The sequence below is a fragment of the Cyprinus carpio genome, chromosome B15 (genome assembly GCF_018340385.1).
Source record: "Cyprinus carpio isolate SPL01 chromosome B15, ASM1834038v1, whole genome shotgun sequence".
NCBI classification, from domain to species: Eukaryota; Metazoa; Chordata; class Actinopteri; order Cypriniformes; family Cyprinidae; genus Cyprinus; species Cyprinus carpio.
The window spans coordinates 22,990,033-23,012,323 of NC_056611.1; the positions used below are offsets into that span (position 1 = coordinate 22,990,033).

General features: G+C 36.2%; 1 protein-coding gene across 2 annotated transcripts in view; it reads left to right on the forward strand.

Moving 5' to 3' along the window:
* Positions 1–1,675: 1,675 nt before the first annotated feature.
* The window catches only part of nyap2a (neuronal tyrosine-phosphorylated phosphoinositide-3-kinase adaptor 2a), a 40,374-nt gene continuing 19,758 nt past the window's right edge, over positions 1,676–22,291 (forward strand). Inside the window, exons 1-3 of one of the 2 annotated variants that reach the window (XM_042739889.1) lie at positions 1,676–2,749; positions 5,312–5,532; positions 13,552–13,859. In XM_042739889.1, the coding sequence (XP_042595823.1) occupies positions 5,336–5,532; positions 13,552–13,859 (505 nt within the window). In that variant the 5' untranslated portion in view covers positions 1,676–2,749; positions 5,312–5,335. The remainder of the gene's footprint in view (positions 2,750–5,311; positions 5,533–13,551; positions 13,860–22,291) is intronic. The other variant, XM_042739890.1, reaches the window with a different exon arrangement.

Sequence of the window (22,291 nt, forward strand, 5' to 3'; positions counted from 1 at the left end):
TCATCTTAATATGTGAGCTGTGTAATGCCATTATTGTACAGAATCAGTTTGAGGTGCTGTCCAGAAAGAGGAGAGCTAAATCAATGGGGGAATTCTCTCTCTCTTTCTCTCTTTAGCACACGAGAGAGTGCGTGTGTGTTAGGATGATCCATGCTACAGCAGTGAGAGTGCACTGACCATAAACAATTCATTACGAGGGCAGGACGGCTGAGGAACAGATATCTGCCCAGACCAAGACACAGTTCAAATGTGAGCAAGACGAATGATGCATGACAAAGGATGAGATCATCTATGTGCAATAGACCCACATGTATATGCTTCATCTATGTGTAATAAACTTCCGAATTAACCATCTATAATCAGACTGTGACCTTAAGAAGCTCTCCAATATGACACAATATTAAGCTACGTGTGCAGCAAATGCAGTGAGCTTCTTGTGATCTTATGTTGCATGCACAGAAATGCCCTTGTAAAGGCGAGTGTGCTATTTCTATATAAAACCACTAATTCAGGTTTATCAAAACAGAAAGATTTAAAGTATGCTGATAAGAGCAGAAAATAGCCTAATCCCTCTCCGTCCTGAAGCTTCACTCCTTCTTCTTCTGTACCAGCCAGAGGACAAAGCAACACATCCTCCCTGCAGAAGGGATTAACACTCACTGGCTATTTCAAGAGCTAAATAATGTGTGAGATTCATCCACATTCCTTCAGTAGTGTAAACACATGAGCTGAGAAACGTGCCGGTCATGCATCTGGAAGAAGAGGGGGCTGATATGAAATTTTTATAGTTTTAGTATGTTGGGATTTCAGGTCCTTTGATTCATGTAGCAAACTGTCTGTTTGTTCCAACCATCCGTCTAGCCATCCATCTGTCAGTCCATGTGTAGGAAATCATCTATAAAGTGTATAAAGACAAACATTTTATTACAATTAAGTAATACCACATGAAGGTGACCATATCAAACTCAAATATCCAGTAAAACAGCATGATTTGTAACTGTATATATCTATATGTTACTGGTCAATGTTTTTGAAAGAAGTTTCTTGTGTTCACCAAGGCTGCATTTATTTGACAAAAATACAGTAAAAAAAACTGTAAAACTTTTAAATAAAAATAAAATAAAAAAAAACAGAGTATAGTATAAATACATTAATAAATAATTAATTAAATCAAAACAAAATATGACATATGTATTTATTTAAAGCTACATATAATATTTTAGAAAAAATAATATAACTACACTACTGTTCAAGGTTTGCATTTAGGAAGATTTTTTTAAAGTTAATACTTTTATTCAGTAGGAGTGCATTAAATCAAATTTAATTGACATTAAAGAGATACAAAAAAAAAAAAAACTTAAAAATATGTATAATGGTTTCCACAAAAATATTGATAATAATCATGATATTTCTAGAGCACCAAATCAGGATATTGATTTTTAGAATGATTTTTAGAATGATTTTTGATGGACTATGTGACACTAAAGTAATGGCTGCTGAAAAGTTAGCTTTGCCATCATATGAATAAAACATTAAAATAGAATTTAAAAAAAAAATTGGAATAATATTGTTACTGTTTTAATGTATTTTTGAACAAATAAATGCAGCCTTTGTAAACATTTAAAAAATCTTACCAACCCCAAATGTATGAACGGTATATAGACTATATATTCCAAATCCTTGGAAACCTGTTTGAAAACAGACATTATTTTTAGTGCAGAAATAACATTTCACCTTTAAATGCCAAAAACGCATACACTTATCCAACTGTCTCTTGAGTATTTTTGCATCAGCCAGTGTAGTTGCCTGGTGATAACATTGTATGAGCAGAGGTCATGCCCTCAGGTGAGGATTGACAGACACACACAACCTTTCTCACTCACACACTCTCTCTCTCTTTCTTTCAGAACCACGGACAGCTCTAAGCAAGCCACACGATTGGTTGGGAGACATGAGGGATGCAGAGAAAGAGAGAGAGCGAGAGAGACAGAGAGAGAGAAGATCACCAGGGGACGGAGTGAGTAAGCAGTGAGGGCTGGAGGGAAGGAGATCAGAGATGCAAAAAAGAAGCTAGAGAGAGATAGAGAGAAAAAGAAGGATAGAAGAATTAAAAGAAGAAACAGATGCTATAGCTGGTCTTTTTGCCTACTGACGCCCGAGCTGGGCTCATTTCTGCGTGTGTGTGACGTGCACGGGGTGTGTGTGTGTGCTTGTGACGGCAGCCGCGGCGGGAGCAGCAGCAGCAGGGGAGGACGGATCAAAGAGATTGTAGGACACGATGCATTTAGCTGCCTAACGTCTCTGCGCACACACCACAACCGGCTAAACGAGAACACATTCATACTACGCGCATTCGCACGCAGCCCACCCCCCACACACACCATGCGTGTGTGGGGACAGCGCAGATGAGGCAACCACCAAAGGGAGGTGTGGATCTTTCCAGAAGCGTTTGGTAGGGGGAGAGGACAGCCTTGGTGGCTGTAGCCCAGCAGGAGCGGTCGTAAGTGGGGAAGGGTCAAACCGCCGACCACTACTTTTGGTTTTCTTCAGAGCTCTAGAAATGCCAAAGATGGACACGTCCTTCATCTTTCTCTTCCTCACGCCAGTGTGTGTTTCCTCCGTGCTGCGTCGCTGTCGCCGGGCTTGTCTCTCAGCCGCAGGGGGATTCGATATCGTGCAGTGTTGAGAAACGCACACACAGAACACACCTGGAGATCAGCTGTTCCGGGAGAGAAGATTCATTGATACCGTGAGTGTAATCGTGTGTATGTGTGTCCATCCAGATGTTTTGCTTTGTCTCATTTCCATCATCAGCTCTTCATCATCTGTATGACAGCAAGAGTATCAGCGGATTGTATGGGATCCAATCAGCATATTACCCACAATTCCAAACTGCATCTTCAGATTCATTCTTAATTCATTTGTATAGAATGGGACACATCTTTACATAACATTTTAATAAAATGATTTTGAATATTCTCATTTCAAATGTAATTCCTTGTATACATCAGTTTTTCATCATCTGTATGACATGAACTGTCAAACTGAGCATCAATTGATCGCTCTGGATCCAAATCAGCATATTACCCACAATTCCCAACTACATCTTCAGACTCATGCATGATTCAGCCTCTTTTGACATTTGTACAGAATGAGATATTTACACAGCGTTTCAATGAAATGACTTGGCATGCTCTGTTAAAGGAAAAGCTCATCCATGTCATGTCATTTCAAACCTGTATGACTTTCTTTCCTGGACATAAATGAAAAATGACCATAGTTTTTGGTTCATACATTGAATTTAATATTTTAGAACCTCAGTGTTCTTCAAAATATCTTCTTTTGTGTTCTATGGAACAAATAAAGTCAATCAGGTTTGGAATGGCATGACGGTGAGTAAATGAAACTGAATTTTCGTTTTTGGGTGGACTATCCCTTTAAATGAGTGTGCGCTATGTGAGAATCGCTACATCCAATTGGTTCTTGGTGTATTCCAGTGATAATCTTGTGTTTCAGTTATTCTGGACCTGCTCACGTTGGGTGTGTTGTACAATATTGAAGGCTAGTTCTATTCCTCAGTTATGAATTGGCACTATTAATGTAGTGTGGTGCGGAGGAAACCATGAATTACAGAGTAATGGAATTAATAAGTAAGCTAAACTCCACTCACCGGGATCCTTTGAAGTGGTTCTGTGGTCTCGCTGACCTATTTTGTGTGTGTGAGCGCCAGTAATGGAAATGTGGCTTCTTGCCACATCATCACTCTGAAAAAGAGACTTAGTGTTAGATGTTCTATTAAAATACATACACAAATGGTGATAAAACATAATTGTGAAACATGATCCATCTGTGGCAAACATCTACCGAGTAGAGGAGAAGAATATCTCGTTTCATGCTTTCGGCATTACATGAGTCTCTCTCTCTCTCTCTCACACACACACACACACATGGTGGGGATATCATGCTTGCCAGTGTAAAGCGGAACTAATGCATCTTCAGCACAGAATTAGGTTCTCAGCTTCCTGCATTATGTCAGCGCACTAGGATACTGTTGCCTGGAAACCCACAGTTCCTTCTCCTCAAATTCCATTTATAGAATACAGCTGTGTGTCCCTGTGTATGTAAGAGTTTGTGGGCATCTATGGGCATGTGCAGGTGTGTGTGTGTGTGTGCGTGCATGCTCACATGGGTGTATACAGAAGTGTTTGAGAGATGTTAAATGGAGAAGAAGCAGATGTGTAGGTGGGATTGTGACTAAGGAAGGGATGGAGACAGAGGGAGACAATCTGAGATCAGAGTCTATATTAAGACTTGCTGAATAATACAACAAAGAACAGCACACTGATGACATCTTCACAAAATTGTAAAAATAAACTTAACATACTCTCACGCTCACACAAAACTAGGCTGAAAATAATTTCTCTTTATGTATAGTGTATGGTTTTTAAAAGCATGTAGGAACAAAGCAGTAGGATGAAATAAGGCCTGTAAGTGGCACATAATGGGCCAGATGTTACCACTGTTTGCATGTAATGCTAAGAAACTGACCGATCTTACTAGTCTCAACTTGTTTATATACTTGTGTACTTTGTGGACAAAATTCTCCCCAGAAGTTAGATAGATGGAGAAAAGAAAAGAATGATAGAATGAACGATAGATAGATAGATAGATAGATAGATAGATAGATAGATAGATAGATAGATAGAATTTCAAAACAGAACAATAAAATGATGGATGGATGGATGGATGGATGGATGGATGGATGGATGGAATGGAATGGAATGGACAGGACAGATAGAGAGATGGATGGATGGATGGAATGGAATGGACAGGACAGATAGAGAGATGGATGGATTGATGTAATGGACAGCTAGACAGAGGGAAGGATAAAACGATGGATGGTTGGACAAATGGGCGAATAGATAGATAGATAGATAGATAGATAGATAGATAGATAGATAAAGGCTTTGTTAGTCTGTGGTAATTATAATTAACTATATGTATATTTTTGTGTTCTCATCATTATTTTAGTTAGCTATGTAAACATATGTTAAACATGCTAGCTCTTGCCCTTTCCCAGCAGTGCATCAAGCTCTTCGGTGTTATAGGATAACATATTCCCCTGAGAACATGCCATTGTGTGTGTGTGTGTGTGTGTGTGTGTGTGTGTGTGTGTGTGTGTGCATACGTCCCACCTGTACCTCCAAAGTTCATTGTTTTTTTTATAAAGAACAAGCTCTCAAGAGGTTCGGAATGACATTGTCTGTGAGACACTCAAGTCTCTCTCTCTCTCTCTCTCTCTGTCTTCCAGGCAGTATCTCTGCTGTGCTGAAGGATGGATTCAGGGGAAGACGAGTGCACACATTTCCTGCAGTACGTAGAGGACAGCGGTCTGAGGGCGTATGACGAGCTAGTTATCCAGAATGCCTCTGACATCGCCCGAGAGAGCGACCGTGTCCGCAACCACGCACAGTGGACATACCTACAGGAGAAAACCCAGAAGAAGAGACGGCAGGAGGAAGCTATCAAGAGGTACACACACACACACATAGCTAGGGATAGACTCGTGTGAATACTGCACATAATAATGCTATTGGCTATTACAATTGTTCATACTTTGGGATTTGAACAAATCCCTGTATCTTTATTTAAAATTCAGCATGCAGCTCATCCTGCTCTGTTTTAGACTTGCAAACAATAAAACAAGCACAATCATCCCACATATGAACACTAAAGCATATCTACACTCTTAGTGTACAAAAACTGCCACTAGGATTGTGTCTTTTCAAAAGGTACAACCTTTCTGACTTAAAAGCCTCTCATTGTCCAATACAATATTCAAAGTCCCCACTTTTTTATATATTCTAAGATTTCTGCTGTAATTATATCAAAGCTGTTTGTTTTCAACTTTTTGTATTGATATATTTATTAATGAACATGGTTAATTAATTTTATATATTAAGTTAATTAACCACTATTCATTTTGTGATTCCAAAAGCGATGTTCTGTGTTCCAGAACTGTATGGTCTTAAATAAAAACAATAGTTATTGAGGGAATATAAAAAGAATATATGATTTCAGTTCACATCTTGATATGACTGATTGATATGAATATGATATGATATTGATATGAATTTTAATTTAGATTACAGTTTGATTGTTTCAATATATTAAGAACAATTTATTTGTTAATACTTTCAAGTAATCCCAAGTTCCCCTATTTGGACAAGCACTTAAAAATTGACAATATTACTGCCAAATAATATATAAAAAAAGTAAAAGTTAACATTACTGCCATACTGAAAGTGTGAGTAACATTTATGTTATGCTCTTTAACAATTGGGATTTTAGTCGCCTGTGTGTGCAAAGAGAGTGAGAGAAAGTCAGGGAAATAAAGGTCACTGGTCCTGAGCTCTAAAAGTCAATGAGGAAATAGCTGGATATTAGAGAGACAAACACAGAGTCAATGAAAACCCTCAGACATTATGCTGTCTGTGTGTGTGAGCAACAGAGAGTCATTTAGCACAGACAGTTCTGGCAGTCTAATAAAAGACAGACACAAAAGGATGCTTTGATTAATCTAACAGCAGCCTGAGGTGTGCGAGTTTGTGTGCGTAATGATATTCCAGTGCTTTTGTATTTCCTTTATTGTTATTCTGACTTCTGTGTAGCTAAATTTGGAACAAAATGCTGTATGCAACCAATTTTACTTCAGTAATGATGTACTTTTGAGGTATATTATTTATATCATTTCTTATTTTCAAATGTTTTTCAGGGTACAGACATTTCTTTGTGAGATCCACCAAACTATTTTAACAGCACAAGTATTTCTAAGTATATTAAATTATATTAAAATTAAATAGGTTCCATTTTAATTAATCTTGGATGGATGATTGTTCATATAGTCACAAAATTTAAACTGCATTATCGCACCACTCTATACATAAAGATGGATATATATCAAATCTCAAATGCCTATTTTTTAAATTTTGTTTCAAAATGTAAATGTGTTGTCACTCTTTACATAAAGTTGAATATATAAGTATCTGCATATATACAGTAAACCTGCATAGGGTGATAAGGGGAAAAGCAGCTCATTTGCATTTAAAGGAACATGCACAAAAATAGCCGGTTTCTGCTTCCACTCAAAATAGTGGAATTTAGTGAAATAATCATATTTTCAAAATGATATAATAAATGATCTGTGGGGTATTTTGAGCTGAAACTTCACAGACACATTCTGGGGACACCTGAGACTTATACTGCATCTTATAAAAAGGCGCATAATAGTTCTCCTTTAACACACATTCCTCTACCCTCTTCCTTTTTAGCACTTCTCTCTTTATCAACAACTTGTCCTCTCAACCCCCTCATTTTCTCTTCCGCTGCCCCTTTATCCCTACATTTCCTCCTGTTTGTACCCTGTAATCGAACCTCTGGTTCTTTCTTCCTCTTTAGCATCTCTTTGAGAGGTCTGAGTGGTGACCCTCTATTCATACAGCTTGAGACACTCTTCCTAAAGTAATGGGGCGTAAGTGGGGTGTTCTTTATACGGAGAGGAGGTCATTGACATACACAGAGTGATCGAGTTCATCTGTGGGTTGTCTCTTTCCCTCGGAGGTGTTTTAGTCAGATTAAACAATCAGGATTACAGAATGCAGATGAAATTTCATTAACATAACACACACGCACATATAAACAGTGACAGTGGGAGGGCCTACAGTCACACCTCCTCAGCCTGGAGAGGGAAAAACAGGGTCTGTCACCATGGAGACAGAGGGGTGAGTTTCTATGGCAACAGTGGGCTTGGTCCTCGTCTCCCTCTCGTCTCTAAATTTAGACTGCTAGCCCCTGAGGACACATGCACACAGTCCCTTAAAACACACACAACAGAAGGCAGGTTTGTATGTGTCATTCAATTGCTGTCACACACATAGATATGCACACTGAGAGAAACCCAGCCAAGGACACACACAATGGAAAATCTGGATCTGATGACCTTACAGGGCCTACATAATACCAGAAATCCTGTTACAACTCGCCTCACTCTCATATATGAGTATGTGTGCATGTTAAAGAGGCTTAAAATGAATTTGAATATGATTGGATTGGGACATGAATAAGAAATTATAGGCACACATCTACATTTGTTTCTCTGTATGTAGATATATAATGCATAGGGATATAAGTGGGTTTCATGAGATGTTTTATAACATACTTCAGTTAAGACGAACAAACTTTTTTTGTTGTGCTGGTAAAACAGGCTTGTGAATCTCACAAAGAAATGTCCAAGGTAGATTTCACCCTGAAAATCATTTGAAACTAATAAGAAATTATATTCCAATAAAAAAAACTTTTTTGTTTTGTTTTTGCCCCAGAAAAGATTATTTTCATAACATTGACATTTAAGTCAATACTGTAATACAGAAATAAAAACAATAAAAAATAAATAAAATAAAATATATATCAAAATAATAACAAATACTATAAAATATAAAAATAATGATAAACATTAAACTTTACAAATTATACTACAATTTACAATTTAACTATTATATAATTATTTTTTCACATTCAAGTAATGATAATGGTCTTTGTTACACATAACCTTAGGCTAATGAGAATTGGGGGAGGGGTGGATATGCTTAATTGTCATGAACATAATGTCATAATGAAAACAATCTTGAAATATACAGATATATATTTCACCATGAAAATCATAAGATATTTTATTTTGCATAAAGAAAATAAAGTCAATTTTAGGACCATTACGCTTTTTTCAGTGCAACACATTTTTAGAACATTAATTAACATTAATTAAAATTTAACATTAATTCAAATGTTATTACTATAATAGTATAATTAAAACCATTCTGTCCAGATGCATTAAAAATTATTTTTTTTGGATACGACTACTACTACTACTACTACTTCTTCTACTACTACTAATGCTAATAATAATAATAAAAAAAAATTTTATTATTATTATTATTATTATTTAATAATAAATATTATAAAATGCAAAAAAAGGAGATAATTAATATTAACTCTACAAATGTACGTTTGTTCAATTTACAGTTGAACTGTTGTATCCTTATTTTTGCAATTTGCACATATTTTGCATTACACTAATAAGACATTTTACACATAAACATTAGGCTAATGAGAGTTGTGGAAGGGAGTCTCGCTTAATTGTCATGAAAATAATAATAATGCAAACAGCCTTGCTGGTTCTAAATAACCTTTATTTTCATGTCGGAAAATACAAATTTTATTTTGTTTTATGATAAAAAATTTAATTTCTTGTCATTTTCTGCATTTTGTGTACATGTTTGCATCACAACTGTATAGGAGAGAGAGGAAGTGAACTGTCTAACACAGCCTTTCAGATATAAATGATAATTCATGTTCAATAAATTTCCAAGAAATAGTTTTGACATGGTTGCCATGGCAGCAGCCAGTAGCCCTGAAAGCAATTTGGTGTCTAACACAAACCGCAGTCAATGGTATCGTCTACGCTGAACTAAACAGCATCACTATGACCTGATGTAAACATCAACAACAAAAACCAAATGGAAATGCTACAGAAAGGCAGTGTTTTGAAGAAGAAATCTACAGACATGCTCAGATCAATAACATGGACATTGACATATGAGTGAAGGTCAGGGAAAGGTCACTTTGAGTGGTGCATCACCTTGGTAGACAGAGTGCATGTTTGAGAGAGGAAAACAGTCACATTAACCAAGAGAGCTGTCTCTGGCAAGACAAGACAGAGTAAAAAACGTGAAAGGGATGGAAAAGGCAGACGAAGACCCATAAAAATATGATTCAAATCATGCATGGAAAAAAATATATATTAAAGGATAAAGATTGGAGAAAAGAATGAAAGGATGAGAGGCTGATGTATAAGAGGAAGGCTGATGGGTGTAAACTCCTGGACAAGCAAAGACAGAAGTTTATTTACTGAGCTCTGATCAATACAGACAAATATAACACAAAAACAATTAACACAAAAAAACAAAAACACACACACACACACACACACACACACACACACACACACACACACACACAAACACACACACACACACACACACACACACACGTATAGACAGCATACAGACCAGCTTCGGGCAAAACTGCATCTCTGCGTCCATTGAGATTAGTTTATGTTTATAAAACAGATAGTTCCGGTCCTTGATTCTGATTGGTTGAGCTGCTTCGTGTCGTGCCTAACAACGGCCCTTAGCTGTTATAAATTCACTGTAAACCACAGCTTCTTGGTGCTTATTGCTTAATTGAAACAGAAAGATTTAGTACAAAACCATCAATACTGTATTTGTTTATTTGTTTGTAAGAAACACATCTATCACTAAGATGGATGCAAACCATTGCTTCCGGCTAAAATATGAGTCCTCTATTCATAATATTGCTTTCTCCAGTGAAAAAGCCATCTAGTCTGAATCAGGAGAGAAATGTGTATAGATAAAGCACGGTTTACAAGCTTATTATGGATTATGAACTTGTACGTTTGCCAGAAGCGATGGTTTAAAGTTAAAACGACTTAATAATTGATTTGTTTATTACAAATACACATCTTTTCAATCCACAAGATGTTAATTGATGGACTGGGGTCATATGGATTACTTGTGGATTATTGTGATGTTTTTATCAGCTGTTTGGACTCTCATTCTGACGGCACCCATTCACTAAAGAGGATTCATTGGTGAGCAAGTGAAGTATTGCTACATTTCAGGATTAAGAAACAAACTCATCTACATCTTAAATGTCCTGAGGGTGAATACATTTTAAATATAGAAATCCAAGCTTTGCCCTGCTAACCACTATTCCATGACCTTTAACCCTACACATGCAAACATTTGTTATTCTGTCAGGGAAGAGACTTTCCATCTAAATCCATCTATTGATTTATACTGAGCTAATGATATTTTATATCTTCTAACCCTACCCTTAAACCCTCACACAAACCTTTCAGCATTTTCATTAAGACATTATTTATTATGTTTATTAATCTATTGTCCTTGTGAGGGCCATTAGCTGCTCCCCATAATGTAAGTGATTTCAAGTTTTACTACCTTTTGGGGACATTTGCTCCACACAACTCATGCAAAAGCTGACACACACACACACACACACACACACACACACACACACACACACACACACACACACAGGCGAGCACCAAACTAGTCAGCATAAACTAGGCTATGCTGGTCTAAGCTGGTCTTGTCAGAGCACTACACTTCCATGCTAATGTGAACATCCATCAATGAGGTGATCGAGTCACCATAATGATCTAGACACTTACTGAAAAGATGATACATAATTTTCTGGAAAAAAAGGAGGGATGTTGAGGCTTTTAAGACAGGGAGGGTTTTTCCAGTCTTTCTGAAATACAAAATAGCAACAAATGTAGACTACTGTTTAAAATTTTGGGGTCGTCAAGATTTTTTTCATTTGTTCTAGAAGTATCTTATGTTCATCAAGGCTGCATTTATTTGACCAAAAATACAGTATGGCAAAACCGAATTTCCAGCATTATTACTCCAGTCTTCAGTGTACATGATCCTTCAGAAATCATTCTAATATGCTGATTTGCTGCTCAAAAAACATTTATTATAATTATCAATGCTGAAAGCAGTTATGCTGTTTGTGGAAATCCTGATACATCTTTTATCATTACTCTTTGATAAATAGAAAGTTCAAAAGAAACTAGAAATCTTTACTGTCACCTTTGATCAATTTAAAGAATCCTTAATTTGATAAAAGTGTAATTTTTTTTAACTTTTAGATGGTAGTGTAGAAATCATGGACAAAGTAAAAATGAGAAGACAGAGGTAAAATGCCATCAGACTTTTTTGGTGATTTAGTCTTTCAACTGAAACCACAATTGTATTTTCTGTCATGGACATTATAGTTTTAATTGTTCCATCACATTAATCAGCATATGAAAAAGTAAAATGAGTGACTGACTGGCCATTTGGTAACATCATTTTCCTCTAAAAATGTCAGAGTGAAAAGAGAAAAGAAAAGAAAAAACAAATGACTGGTCACTCAAGACAGTGTGAAGTGTGACCACTGAGGGTGGGAAAAATTGCAGACGATACAAGAAAGACAAGACAGTTGACAACACACATTGATGAAAGGATGCAAGGAGAGAAGCAGAGAGATGAGGAACGCTGGTGCAGTGAGGTTGGCAGACAGACTCTCAATCATTCTTTATGAAGCACCACAGCACCACACCCTCCCCTCTGATTACACACTCACAATATGTGTGTGTGTCTGTGTGAGTGAATGGTTACTTAAAGCCAATGCGAGTAAATCCTGTCTGCCCTTTAGTATGATTAGTTTTCGTCCAACAGAGAGAGAGAGAGAATTTGAGAGACAGCAACTAAACTGAATGCCCCCTTCCCCCTCCCTCCCTCTCTCTCTCTCTCTCTCTCTCTCTCTCACACACACTTTCTCATGAACAGACAGATGAAAGTAACTCAATTTTTATAGGATATTCGGTGCAGAAATCATCTTAAAATCCAGCCAAATTGCTCTGAATTGGATTATGCAGAAATGACTTTTAGGCAAGATAGATTCATGAAGTTATGAGGGAATGGATAGATGGATGGAGGGAATTCATCTTTCCTCTGTACCATTCTCACATTACAAACATAGAATATTTTGTCACATTTATATTGCTTAAAGTTGCGTATGAAATAAAATATGAAACATGTTCGAAACCACTATTACTGACATAATCTGAAAAACAGAGAACAAAGAAGTAAGTTATCTGTTACAAAATTATCATAACCCTTTACTGACAGTTTACTAGAAAGTCTAATATAGTATTTTATAAAAGTAGGTATACTGTATATGGACTAGGTAAGGTATAGGTAAAGGTTTTATGTTTTTGAAAAAAAAAAAGTATCTTATGTTCACTAAGTCTGCTTTCATTTGATTAAAAATACAGTAAAAACTAATATTGTGAAATATGATTAGAATTTAAAATAACTCTTATTATAAAATTATTATCATATATTTTTTATATATATATTTTTATGATGCCAATTCCCAATTATTATTAATATGCTGATTTCCTGCTTAGTTTTCAAAGCTGAAAAATAGTTATATTTTTAGTGTGTGTTTTTAACGTTCTTTGATGAATGGAAAGTTCATCACAACACACAGCCTACTTTCTCAATTATATTTGCATGAGGATTTTTCCAGTTCTAAATCTCCACAAACATCCTCCCCTGATCTCTGATCGGTTTGAATTTAACTCCCTCTGACCTGTGCTATGTTTGTGTGTTTGCAGTATTCTTTGTGAATTCAAATGAATGCTGGACTAGAACAGAATATTAATCTGTAATATAATATTCATGTGTGCTGGTGTTCTATCATGTGCTTGATTTTGCTCTGTTTAGGAACAGTGTCTGATGCTGAAATCCATCTAGCTTTCAGGAAGCATATGGGGTTCATAGATGGATGCACGTTCAATACTTTGTGAAATGCTTAAGTAAACTGCCTTTCTCTCTTCAGGATTGGTGAGGATGTGGCCCGTGTGACAGAAGGAGGGGGATACGCAGGCAAACACTTCCGTATGGGCTTCATGACGATGCCGGCCCCTCAGGACCGCGTTCCTCCTCCCTGCGGGCCAGGCTTCACAGTACGTTCGCAGTCTCTGCACTCGGTGGGAGGGGGAGAAGAGGAGGGGAGTCCCACCTCGAGAAAACAGCCCCCGCCCAAACCCAGACGAGATCCCAACACCAAACTCAGCACCTCCTCTGAGACCGTCAACACTGGGCTCAGCACGGGGAAGAGCGGGAAGGAAACAGACAAATGTGACGGTAAATATGTGTGTGTGCATGCAATAACACTAATGCTTCTAGCTACTGCATGCAAGCTTGATTTTGTGTCGAAAATATGTCGGAACATGCAACAGCATTCATAATGCAATGAAAGTATGTCCAAAGAACATGGTTATACCATGGTACCATATCCCAAAAAAACAAGGTACTTTTTAAGTGAGGTGTTTTCTCTCCTTTCCTGCTCTTTCACTCTCAGTTAAACATACTTTAACCAAAAAAAAAAAAAAAAAAAAACACAAACACAAATGCACACATGCAACACAAGCCTCTGGAAAAAATGGCATCTCTTATTCTTTCCCACCACTTCACTGTTGTATGCAAATTTCCCCTCTTCTGCCATCTCTTTCATGAATGCCTCATTCTCATGGATCATTACACATGCAGCGCTTCCTTTGAGCTCCACACACACACACACACACACACACACACACACACACACACACACACACACACACACACACACACACACACACCAAACACTCTTTCTCACTGCAGCCCGTATCAGAACCATTACTATATAAACTACAAGCATACAAACAAAGAAATGCACTGTACAGGATGAAACAAAGAAATCATTCAACTTGGTGACTGTAGTAAAAATAGCCTCACTTTTTGCTTTACTGTATGTCAAATGTTATTTAAAAAAAATATTTCTAAATAAAAAAATATATCTATTTTGTTTTAGTCAATGTAAAATCACCAATAACTGAATTAACCTTTCTTAAAAAAAAAAAAAAAAAAAAAAAAAACCTTTCATGTATATGAATAAAAACACTTAAAATCAGCTGAGAATTTGCAATTGACAAAATGAAAAAAACGCATTCACCCACAACAATTTATTTATAAAACAAGCAGTTAAAAGTTTCACTCAAAACTCCATATTTATTAAGCACTAATCTGAATTATGTTGTTTTAAATCTGAATAGGTGCTCCTCCTGAGTGTCTATGACAGTTTGACTGTTGTGGCTCTGCCTGAGGCGAGAAATAGCATTACCAAGGTGGCCATTGAGTGGACTGACCTGCTTTGAAAAGGACTTGATACACACTTAACAGCAGCACTGCACACTTGCAGACTATAATGAGTCAGTGTCAGACAGTGCTGTCATTTTACATAACGGAAAATGCGCACAGATAAAAGGTCACCAGACATATATTCGCTTTCACAGACACCTGTAAATATACCCAAGAATCTTTCTAGGAACAGGTGACATCGACTCTCTGTCCTCCTCTGACTGGTCACCCTGAGCCAGCAAAAGCGCTCTGATTGGTCGCCTGCTGGCTGCAGTGTCATTATGAATGGGGCAGCCGTTGCCATAGGCAACATTCTCGGCCTAAGTGTTTTACCGGCGGTGACAGCTTCAGACAGAATTAACCAAAACACAGATGATGCCTTTTATAAACAAGTTCAGAGCTACAAGGTCGACAAGCAGGAGATGTCGTGAGTCATGATTCGCATTCACAACATGCACACAAAGATGCAAAACACAGTTTGAGTTAAAGCTGCTTTTGTACCTTCAATGGAGGTTTGTACCTTTTTTTGTTCTATTCCAAGCCTAAACAAACAAAATGTGCTGCTCTAGGCTGTTTTATATTATACAGTGAACAAATGCCTCAGAGACCTTCACTATTCCACACACACTCATTTCCACACACATTAGCCTTCCTTTAACCCTTAACTTGATCTTTACTGATCCCACTCAGAGAGCTGAGCTCATTCAAAGTGCTTTTCTTTCAAATCCAAAGCAGAAGCACACATTACAACATACCTAACCCCACTCCAACACTTGACCTCATTTTTCAATACTCGCAACCTCATTTACTGTACATTAACCCTAAAAACATCAACCGGCTCTTTGCAGTGAAATTTGAAACGCAGCCAACTTCACTGTACTATATACAGCACATCAAACCTTTTAGTATATTCAATCTCAAACACATGCAACCTCATTTTCTACTCCTTTTCTACTCGAGTCAAAAAAAAAACTAACAAAAAAAACTATTTAAAATATTGATTTTCCAATTGAATTTATATTTTAAAATATAATTTATTTCTGTGATGGCAAAGCTGCATTTTCAGCATCATTACTCCAGTCTTTGGTGTCACATGCTCCTTCAGAAATCATTCTAATATGCTGATATGCTGCTCAAGAAACATTTCTTATAATTATCAATCAAACATTTTTTTGGAAACCATACATTTTCAGGATTATATATTGAATATAAAGTTCCAAAGACCATCACTGAAACAGAAATTTTTAACATAATAAATGTCTTTTTAAAAAAAAATCAATTCAATGCATCCAATTGCTGAATAAAAGCATACATTTAATAATTTAATGTCTCAAAAAATACCCTATGCCTTCAAACATATAAACTTCTTTCTCTTTTCTGATTTCAGATTATACCCAGAGCATATTTTTTAAATCATATAGGATCTTGATGTCCGAGTAATGATCTATACAGAGAGATCAGTGTAAGACTCACTTAGCCTGAGGCTATGTGGCGTTTCCACCACACCAAGGGCCACAGATTATTCCTCCAGAGGAGCCTCAAAGAGCTCAGCATCTCTCCTCCTTCTCTTCTATCTCATTCTCCCTCAGGCTCCATGCTACATACACTTCCCCCATCTCTCATCCCTCCTTTACTCTCATGCCTTCATTTCCCATCCCAGTTTGGCACCCTTTCTTGTTCTCCTCATTACAATCCTGTCTTTTATCTCACTCGTTTATGCGTTCCCTTTCTCACAGACTTCTTAATTTTTCAATTCATGCTATAGAAACAATTATCTGTCTACTCTTACTCTTTGTGGCACAAAGATAGTATCAGATGGTTAAACCATGGTACTGATTGACTGCAATGCTCAATTACCTTGATATTTACAAGGTACTTCAAAGTATACTATGCAATTTTCATGGTGAATGTCCAAAACCATGGAATAACCATAACATGTAAAAAAAAATTTGGTAACATCACGTTACTCTATGTACTTTTGATTTTGTCCTCCATATGAGTCCTCTTACAAAAAAACTATGGTAGTACCATGGTACAGTGATAGTATTAGATGATAAAACCACTTTAATAAATACCATAGTATTTAATGATTTTCATATTCATAAACATGCTATTTTAACATAAAAGGTACTTCAGTTCAATCAGAACCATGGCATTACAACGACACATGTCCAGAAAACACATTATAGAAAATTTCTTCTCCAACTTTCCCTTTTCTGCTTTTATTGTGGTGGTACCATGGTTCTTTGATATTTACCATAGTACTGTTTGACTACCTTGCTCATATACAATGATATGTATACACAGGTACTTCAAAGTATACAGTGGAATTACTATGGTAATTATGTAATAACCATGGTGTAAAAACATGATAATACCATGGTACTCTACATACAGTTGCTCCATGATTCCTCTTGCAAAAAATATTGTTTTGGTACCAAGGCATAGGACAGTATCAGATGGTAAAACCATAGTATTTTAATATATCTTCATATTAAATGATTACCATATTTACATGGTACTTCAAAACTATAAGTTCCATGGAATTATTATGGCACATGTCCAAAAAATCTGGAAATGCTCTAGTACCATATTTAAAAAACATAGCAACCCTCTTTCTTCCTTCATCTGATCCCTATGATGTTTTTAAGCATATGTGACAGCTTGCTTGTGTATGTTAGTGTGTGTTATCTTCTGCTCTGACCTACTGTCAAGAGAACATGTATGTCCTATATATAGAGAGAGAGCTACTGACATACATGTAAACCTCAATAAATCATGAGCAGCTTTCTTTAAACAGCATCATATTAAACTTAATGACATGTGGTGTATATCTGTGCTGTATATCTCATTGGCGGGGACTATTTCACCTCTAATTTAGAGGGAAATCAATATAAATGCATTATCGTACACATACAAGCACAGATAAACATCTGTATTAAATCAGCAGTGTAATACTAGATAACAGATCCAGCATTTGCTACATCATCCGATGGAAAACAACAGCACAAGATTGCCTCTGCTTCAAAGAGAGAAAGAGAGGGAGAGATGGATGTGTTGTGAGAGGAAGGTACATCATGCACCTGCTGTCCTCTGGAACACAGTGCCCTATATTTTCCTGTGTCACAGACATCAAATTCACTTACACACTCACTCACACACACACACACACACACACACACACACACACACACACACACACACACACACACACACACAGATGCATTAACATGCTTTCCACAGGCATATTTCCAGCCCCCAGTGTTTCCTACAGGATTCTGCTTCTGCAGCAGGGGGCACTGGCACCAACCATGAAGAGACCTAACTATTTGCTAAACAATATGGATTCATATTTCTGTGGAGACCTGCATATGAAATAGAAAAAAATAAATATTGTGGCCACAAATGAAACATTTGTTCTCACAACATATTATATATTATATTATATTATATTATATTATATTATATTATATATATATTATATTATATTATATTATATTATATTATATTATATTATATTATATTATATTATATTCATGGCCATTTATTTTTATTTTGTTTCCTCATTTTAGTTAAATCATGGCCACCATTCAGTTAAAATGAGGGAACAAATTAATAAAGCATGGGTATAAATTTCTGCCTCAGACTAAATAAAAAAATGCAACTTTAGATTTCACAATATGACTTCATATCTTACAACTGCATATTAATTTCTCAATTACATTTTTATATCTCAGAATTGATTTTTTCAGAACTTGCTTTCACATTTGTGACTTTATTTTTCACATAAAGTATATAATTTATTTAAAACTTTCTCACAAATATATATATATATATTTTTAAAAAAACTTCTCTGTTGGACTAGGTTCATTTTTTTAGCTTACGTGTCAAAGTATTTTTCATTTACACACATTTCATTGCTTTTTGCCAGTCTTTTATTAAATTTTATTTTGCTAGCCTTTATATTTCATTCTTTAGAGTTAGAATGGAGTAATTATGTTCAACTAAATTTATAAATAACAGAAGTATATAGGAGGTTCTTATAAGGTGTATAAGTTTGTGTGTATGTGTGTAAATTTGCTGAGAGAATGCAAGTCACTGTCCTTGTTCTGTCACTTGGGTCTTTTTCTGAATGATAAGTGAAATCATTTTGTCATTCTTGCTGACTTTTCATCTGTGTATCACAGAGTTCCACCACAAAGCTGATATAAAACCCTGTTATGTCCTTTACATAACATGAACCCTTCCACATACACACACACACACAGGATCTAGAGTCTCTAGAGAATGACGTAATTATAGCTTCAGCCAGCATTACAGGAGATTAAAAATTAGCATACATCCCATGCTGCCCCATTAACTATTACTTGCACTTGCTGTTGGCAAGAGACACACTAATAGACACAAATACAAACACACACACACCGCTCTGCCATTGCTGGAAGAAACGGGTCAGTCAAGTTGCCCTTCACTGAGCCAGCCGAGAAATGACGGAAAGATGGAGAATGAGTGAGTGAGTAAACAAGAGGGGGGTTGGGGAGAAATTTAAACAGTTGCTTTCCGCTGAGATGATTAGTCAGGATGAAATTCATTCATGAAGTTAAAATGACCTAGTTTTCTCTACTCTAGTTCTTTCTCTCCGCCCTCCAGTGTGTGTAGGAAACTGCCTGTTTGTGCCTGTTTGATTATTCCATGAACTCTTCCCACAAAGCTTAGCATCTCTAGCTGACATCACCAGTTACTGGCAGCAGTGCACTCAGGGTACGTTCCAATTGCCGATAATGCAAAGTGAACTTCACAGGGTATATGGCATAAGGAATAAGTGTATATCGTTATGTATCATTTCACAGGAATTGGAAAGGCAATTTATAAAGACCATGTAAATACTACACATACATATCATAAATAAACCACATTTATTTTCATATTAAACTGCAACAGGCATTTACCGATCTAATGTATGTATAAATATACAGTTGTGCTCATAAGTATACATACCCCTTGCAGAATGTACATATTCATATACATGCATTAAGAGCCTGGGGATGTAAACTTTTGAACAGGATGATGATGTGTAAATTGTTCTCATTTTGTTTAACAATCATATTTTTTCATTTAGCACTGGACTTCAGAAGCTACATAAATACTTGCATGTTTCCCAGAAGACAAAATAATTACAATTTACTCTGATTATCCAATTTAAAAAGTTTACACACTCCGTCTCTTAATGCATTGTGTGGCCTTCTTGACATCAGTACATGTTTTCACCTTTTGTAATAGTTATGCATGAGTCCCTCAGTTGTCCTCAGTGTTAAAAGATGGATTTCAAAATCATACAATATTGGAAAGGGTTCAAATATACAGAAGATGCTGGAAAACCAAAGAACTGGAGGATTTGTCTGAAGAACAGCATGCAGTTGAACTGTTCAGGACCAACAAGGGACTCATGAACAACTATCACAAAATAAAAAAAACAGTTGTGGATCATCCAGGAAATTATAGTATTAAGATTCAAAGGGTATGTAAACTTTTGAATGGAGTCATTTTTATAAATTCAGTTATTATTTTGTCTTGTGTAGCATATGTAAACAACTGTTATGTGAAATAGCGTATTCAGGACAGTACTAAATAAAAAATAACATGCAATTTTCATGATCCCTCTTATTTTGTTTCAATTATTAACATTTTTCACATTCTGCAAGGGGTATGTAAACTTATGTACACAACTGTGTGTGTGTGTGTGTGTGTGTGTGTGTGTGTGTGTATGTATGTATGTATGTATGTATGTATGTATGTATGTATATATATATATATATATATATATATATATATATGAAGAGTTCAGATGCAAAAGAAAAGCCTGAAATTTTCTTCCAAAATGAGCATTTTTATCAGGCTTCTATATTTATGTTCAGTTATTTCACTTTAATTACATAGAAAAGCACATATACATTGCCATTAAATTAGAGTAAAATTACTGAACCTAAACATAGGAGCCTGATGAAAATGCTCATTTTAGATGACAATTTTAGACGGCACTTAGAGGCTTTTGTATCTAACCTCTTATGTTTACATCCGAAACACACACATACATATATATATCCTATTATACCCAAAAAAGACAACTTCTACAGATATGCCCTACTTAGTGCGTAGAGACCCTGTAAATGAGAACACAGCTGCACACACACAGAGCGTGGCCTGCTTTCCTCATTTCTCAGCACTAGTAGCTCAACTGTGTATAATTAATCCTGTCTCAAGCAGAGTGTTAAACTCTATTCTCACTAAAAAGTCCTTGGAGAAGCCTATTAACTTATTTCATAACCGCACACATTCAGGATTAGTGACTGTACTGAGAGGGCAGTGGTGGGATGTGATGCGAGCAGAACGAATAAAACGTGAAGCATCAAAGATGATCACATGCACAATAGACTAGTAATGGCCCTGTGCAGCCCCATACGGCTTTGTGGGTTAACAATGACATTAAAAATAATAGACGCTGACTGGGCTACCCTTCTGCTAAGGCTTAGCAGTGCTAATATTTCCTGCTAACATATGTCATGACACTCTGATAACACCTTGCAATACTGTAATACTTTACTGCTATACTGTACAACTAGTGGTGGGCAATATACCGGTAGGCACGATTAACCAGTAGAAATTTGTCAACTGGTAGAGGTTTTCAGCTATCGTCTCTATTGCTGTTACAATGTCACATGACGTTGCTGTGCTACATGGTCACTAAAACATGTTTTTAAGTATTGCGGTCTTAAAAAAAAAAAGTGATTTTAAACCGTAATCAACAGTGAAAGAGAACTAATTTTGCTGTATGTGCATTTTGTCAGAGAGACTGTGTGAAGAAGGTGCTCATAGACCATTGAACGGTTTAAAACACACACTTGTATGTGTCAAAATGCTGGTATTTGCATAAGTGAAAGCAAACAGCTGAAAAAGAAAACACGTGTAACAGTATATTGGATCCAGGCAGCTCTTAAAGTGACAGCAGTCTTCCTGCTGTCTGTCATTCATGTTGATCAAACAACTAAACAGAGAAAATCTCTCACTGCTCTTGACTAAATCACTTTTGTAATTTTAATAAGAATAGATATATATTTAATCTTACACAGTGAAGACTATGCAGTGTTTTTATTCAAATGATTATTTTATTTGTTCTACAGTATGTTTTGTCCTATTGCTTAGTTAATTCGTTTTTTTATTCTTATTTATTCGCTGGCTGTTTACTTGTCTTCAGTGAGTTTTTTTACATTTAGGCTAGTATTAGTTTTTAGATATTGACGGTGGTGACATTACTATGGTATCAAAAAATGTTAATGTCATAAAGGCCTTATTTAAAGCAAAAAAAAAGACAATATTGTGAAATATATCGTTATTGTAAAAAA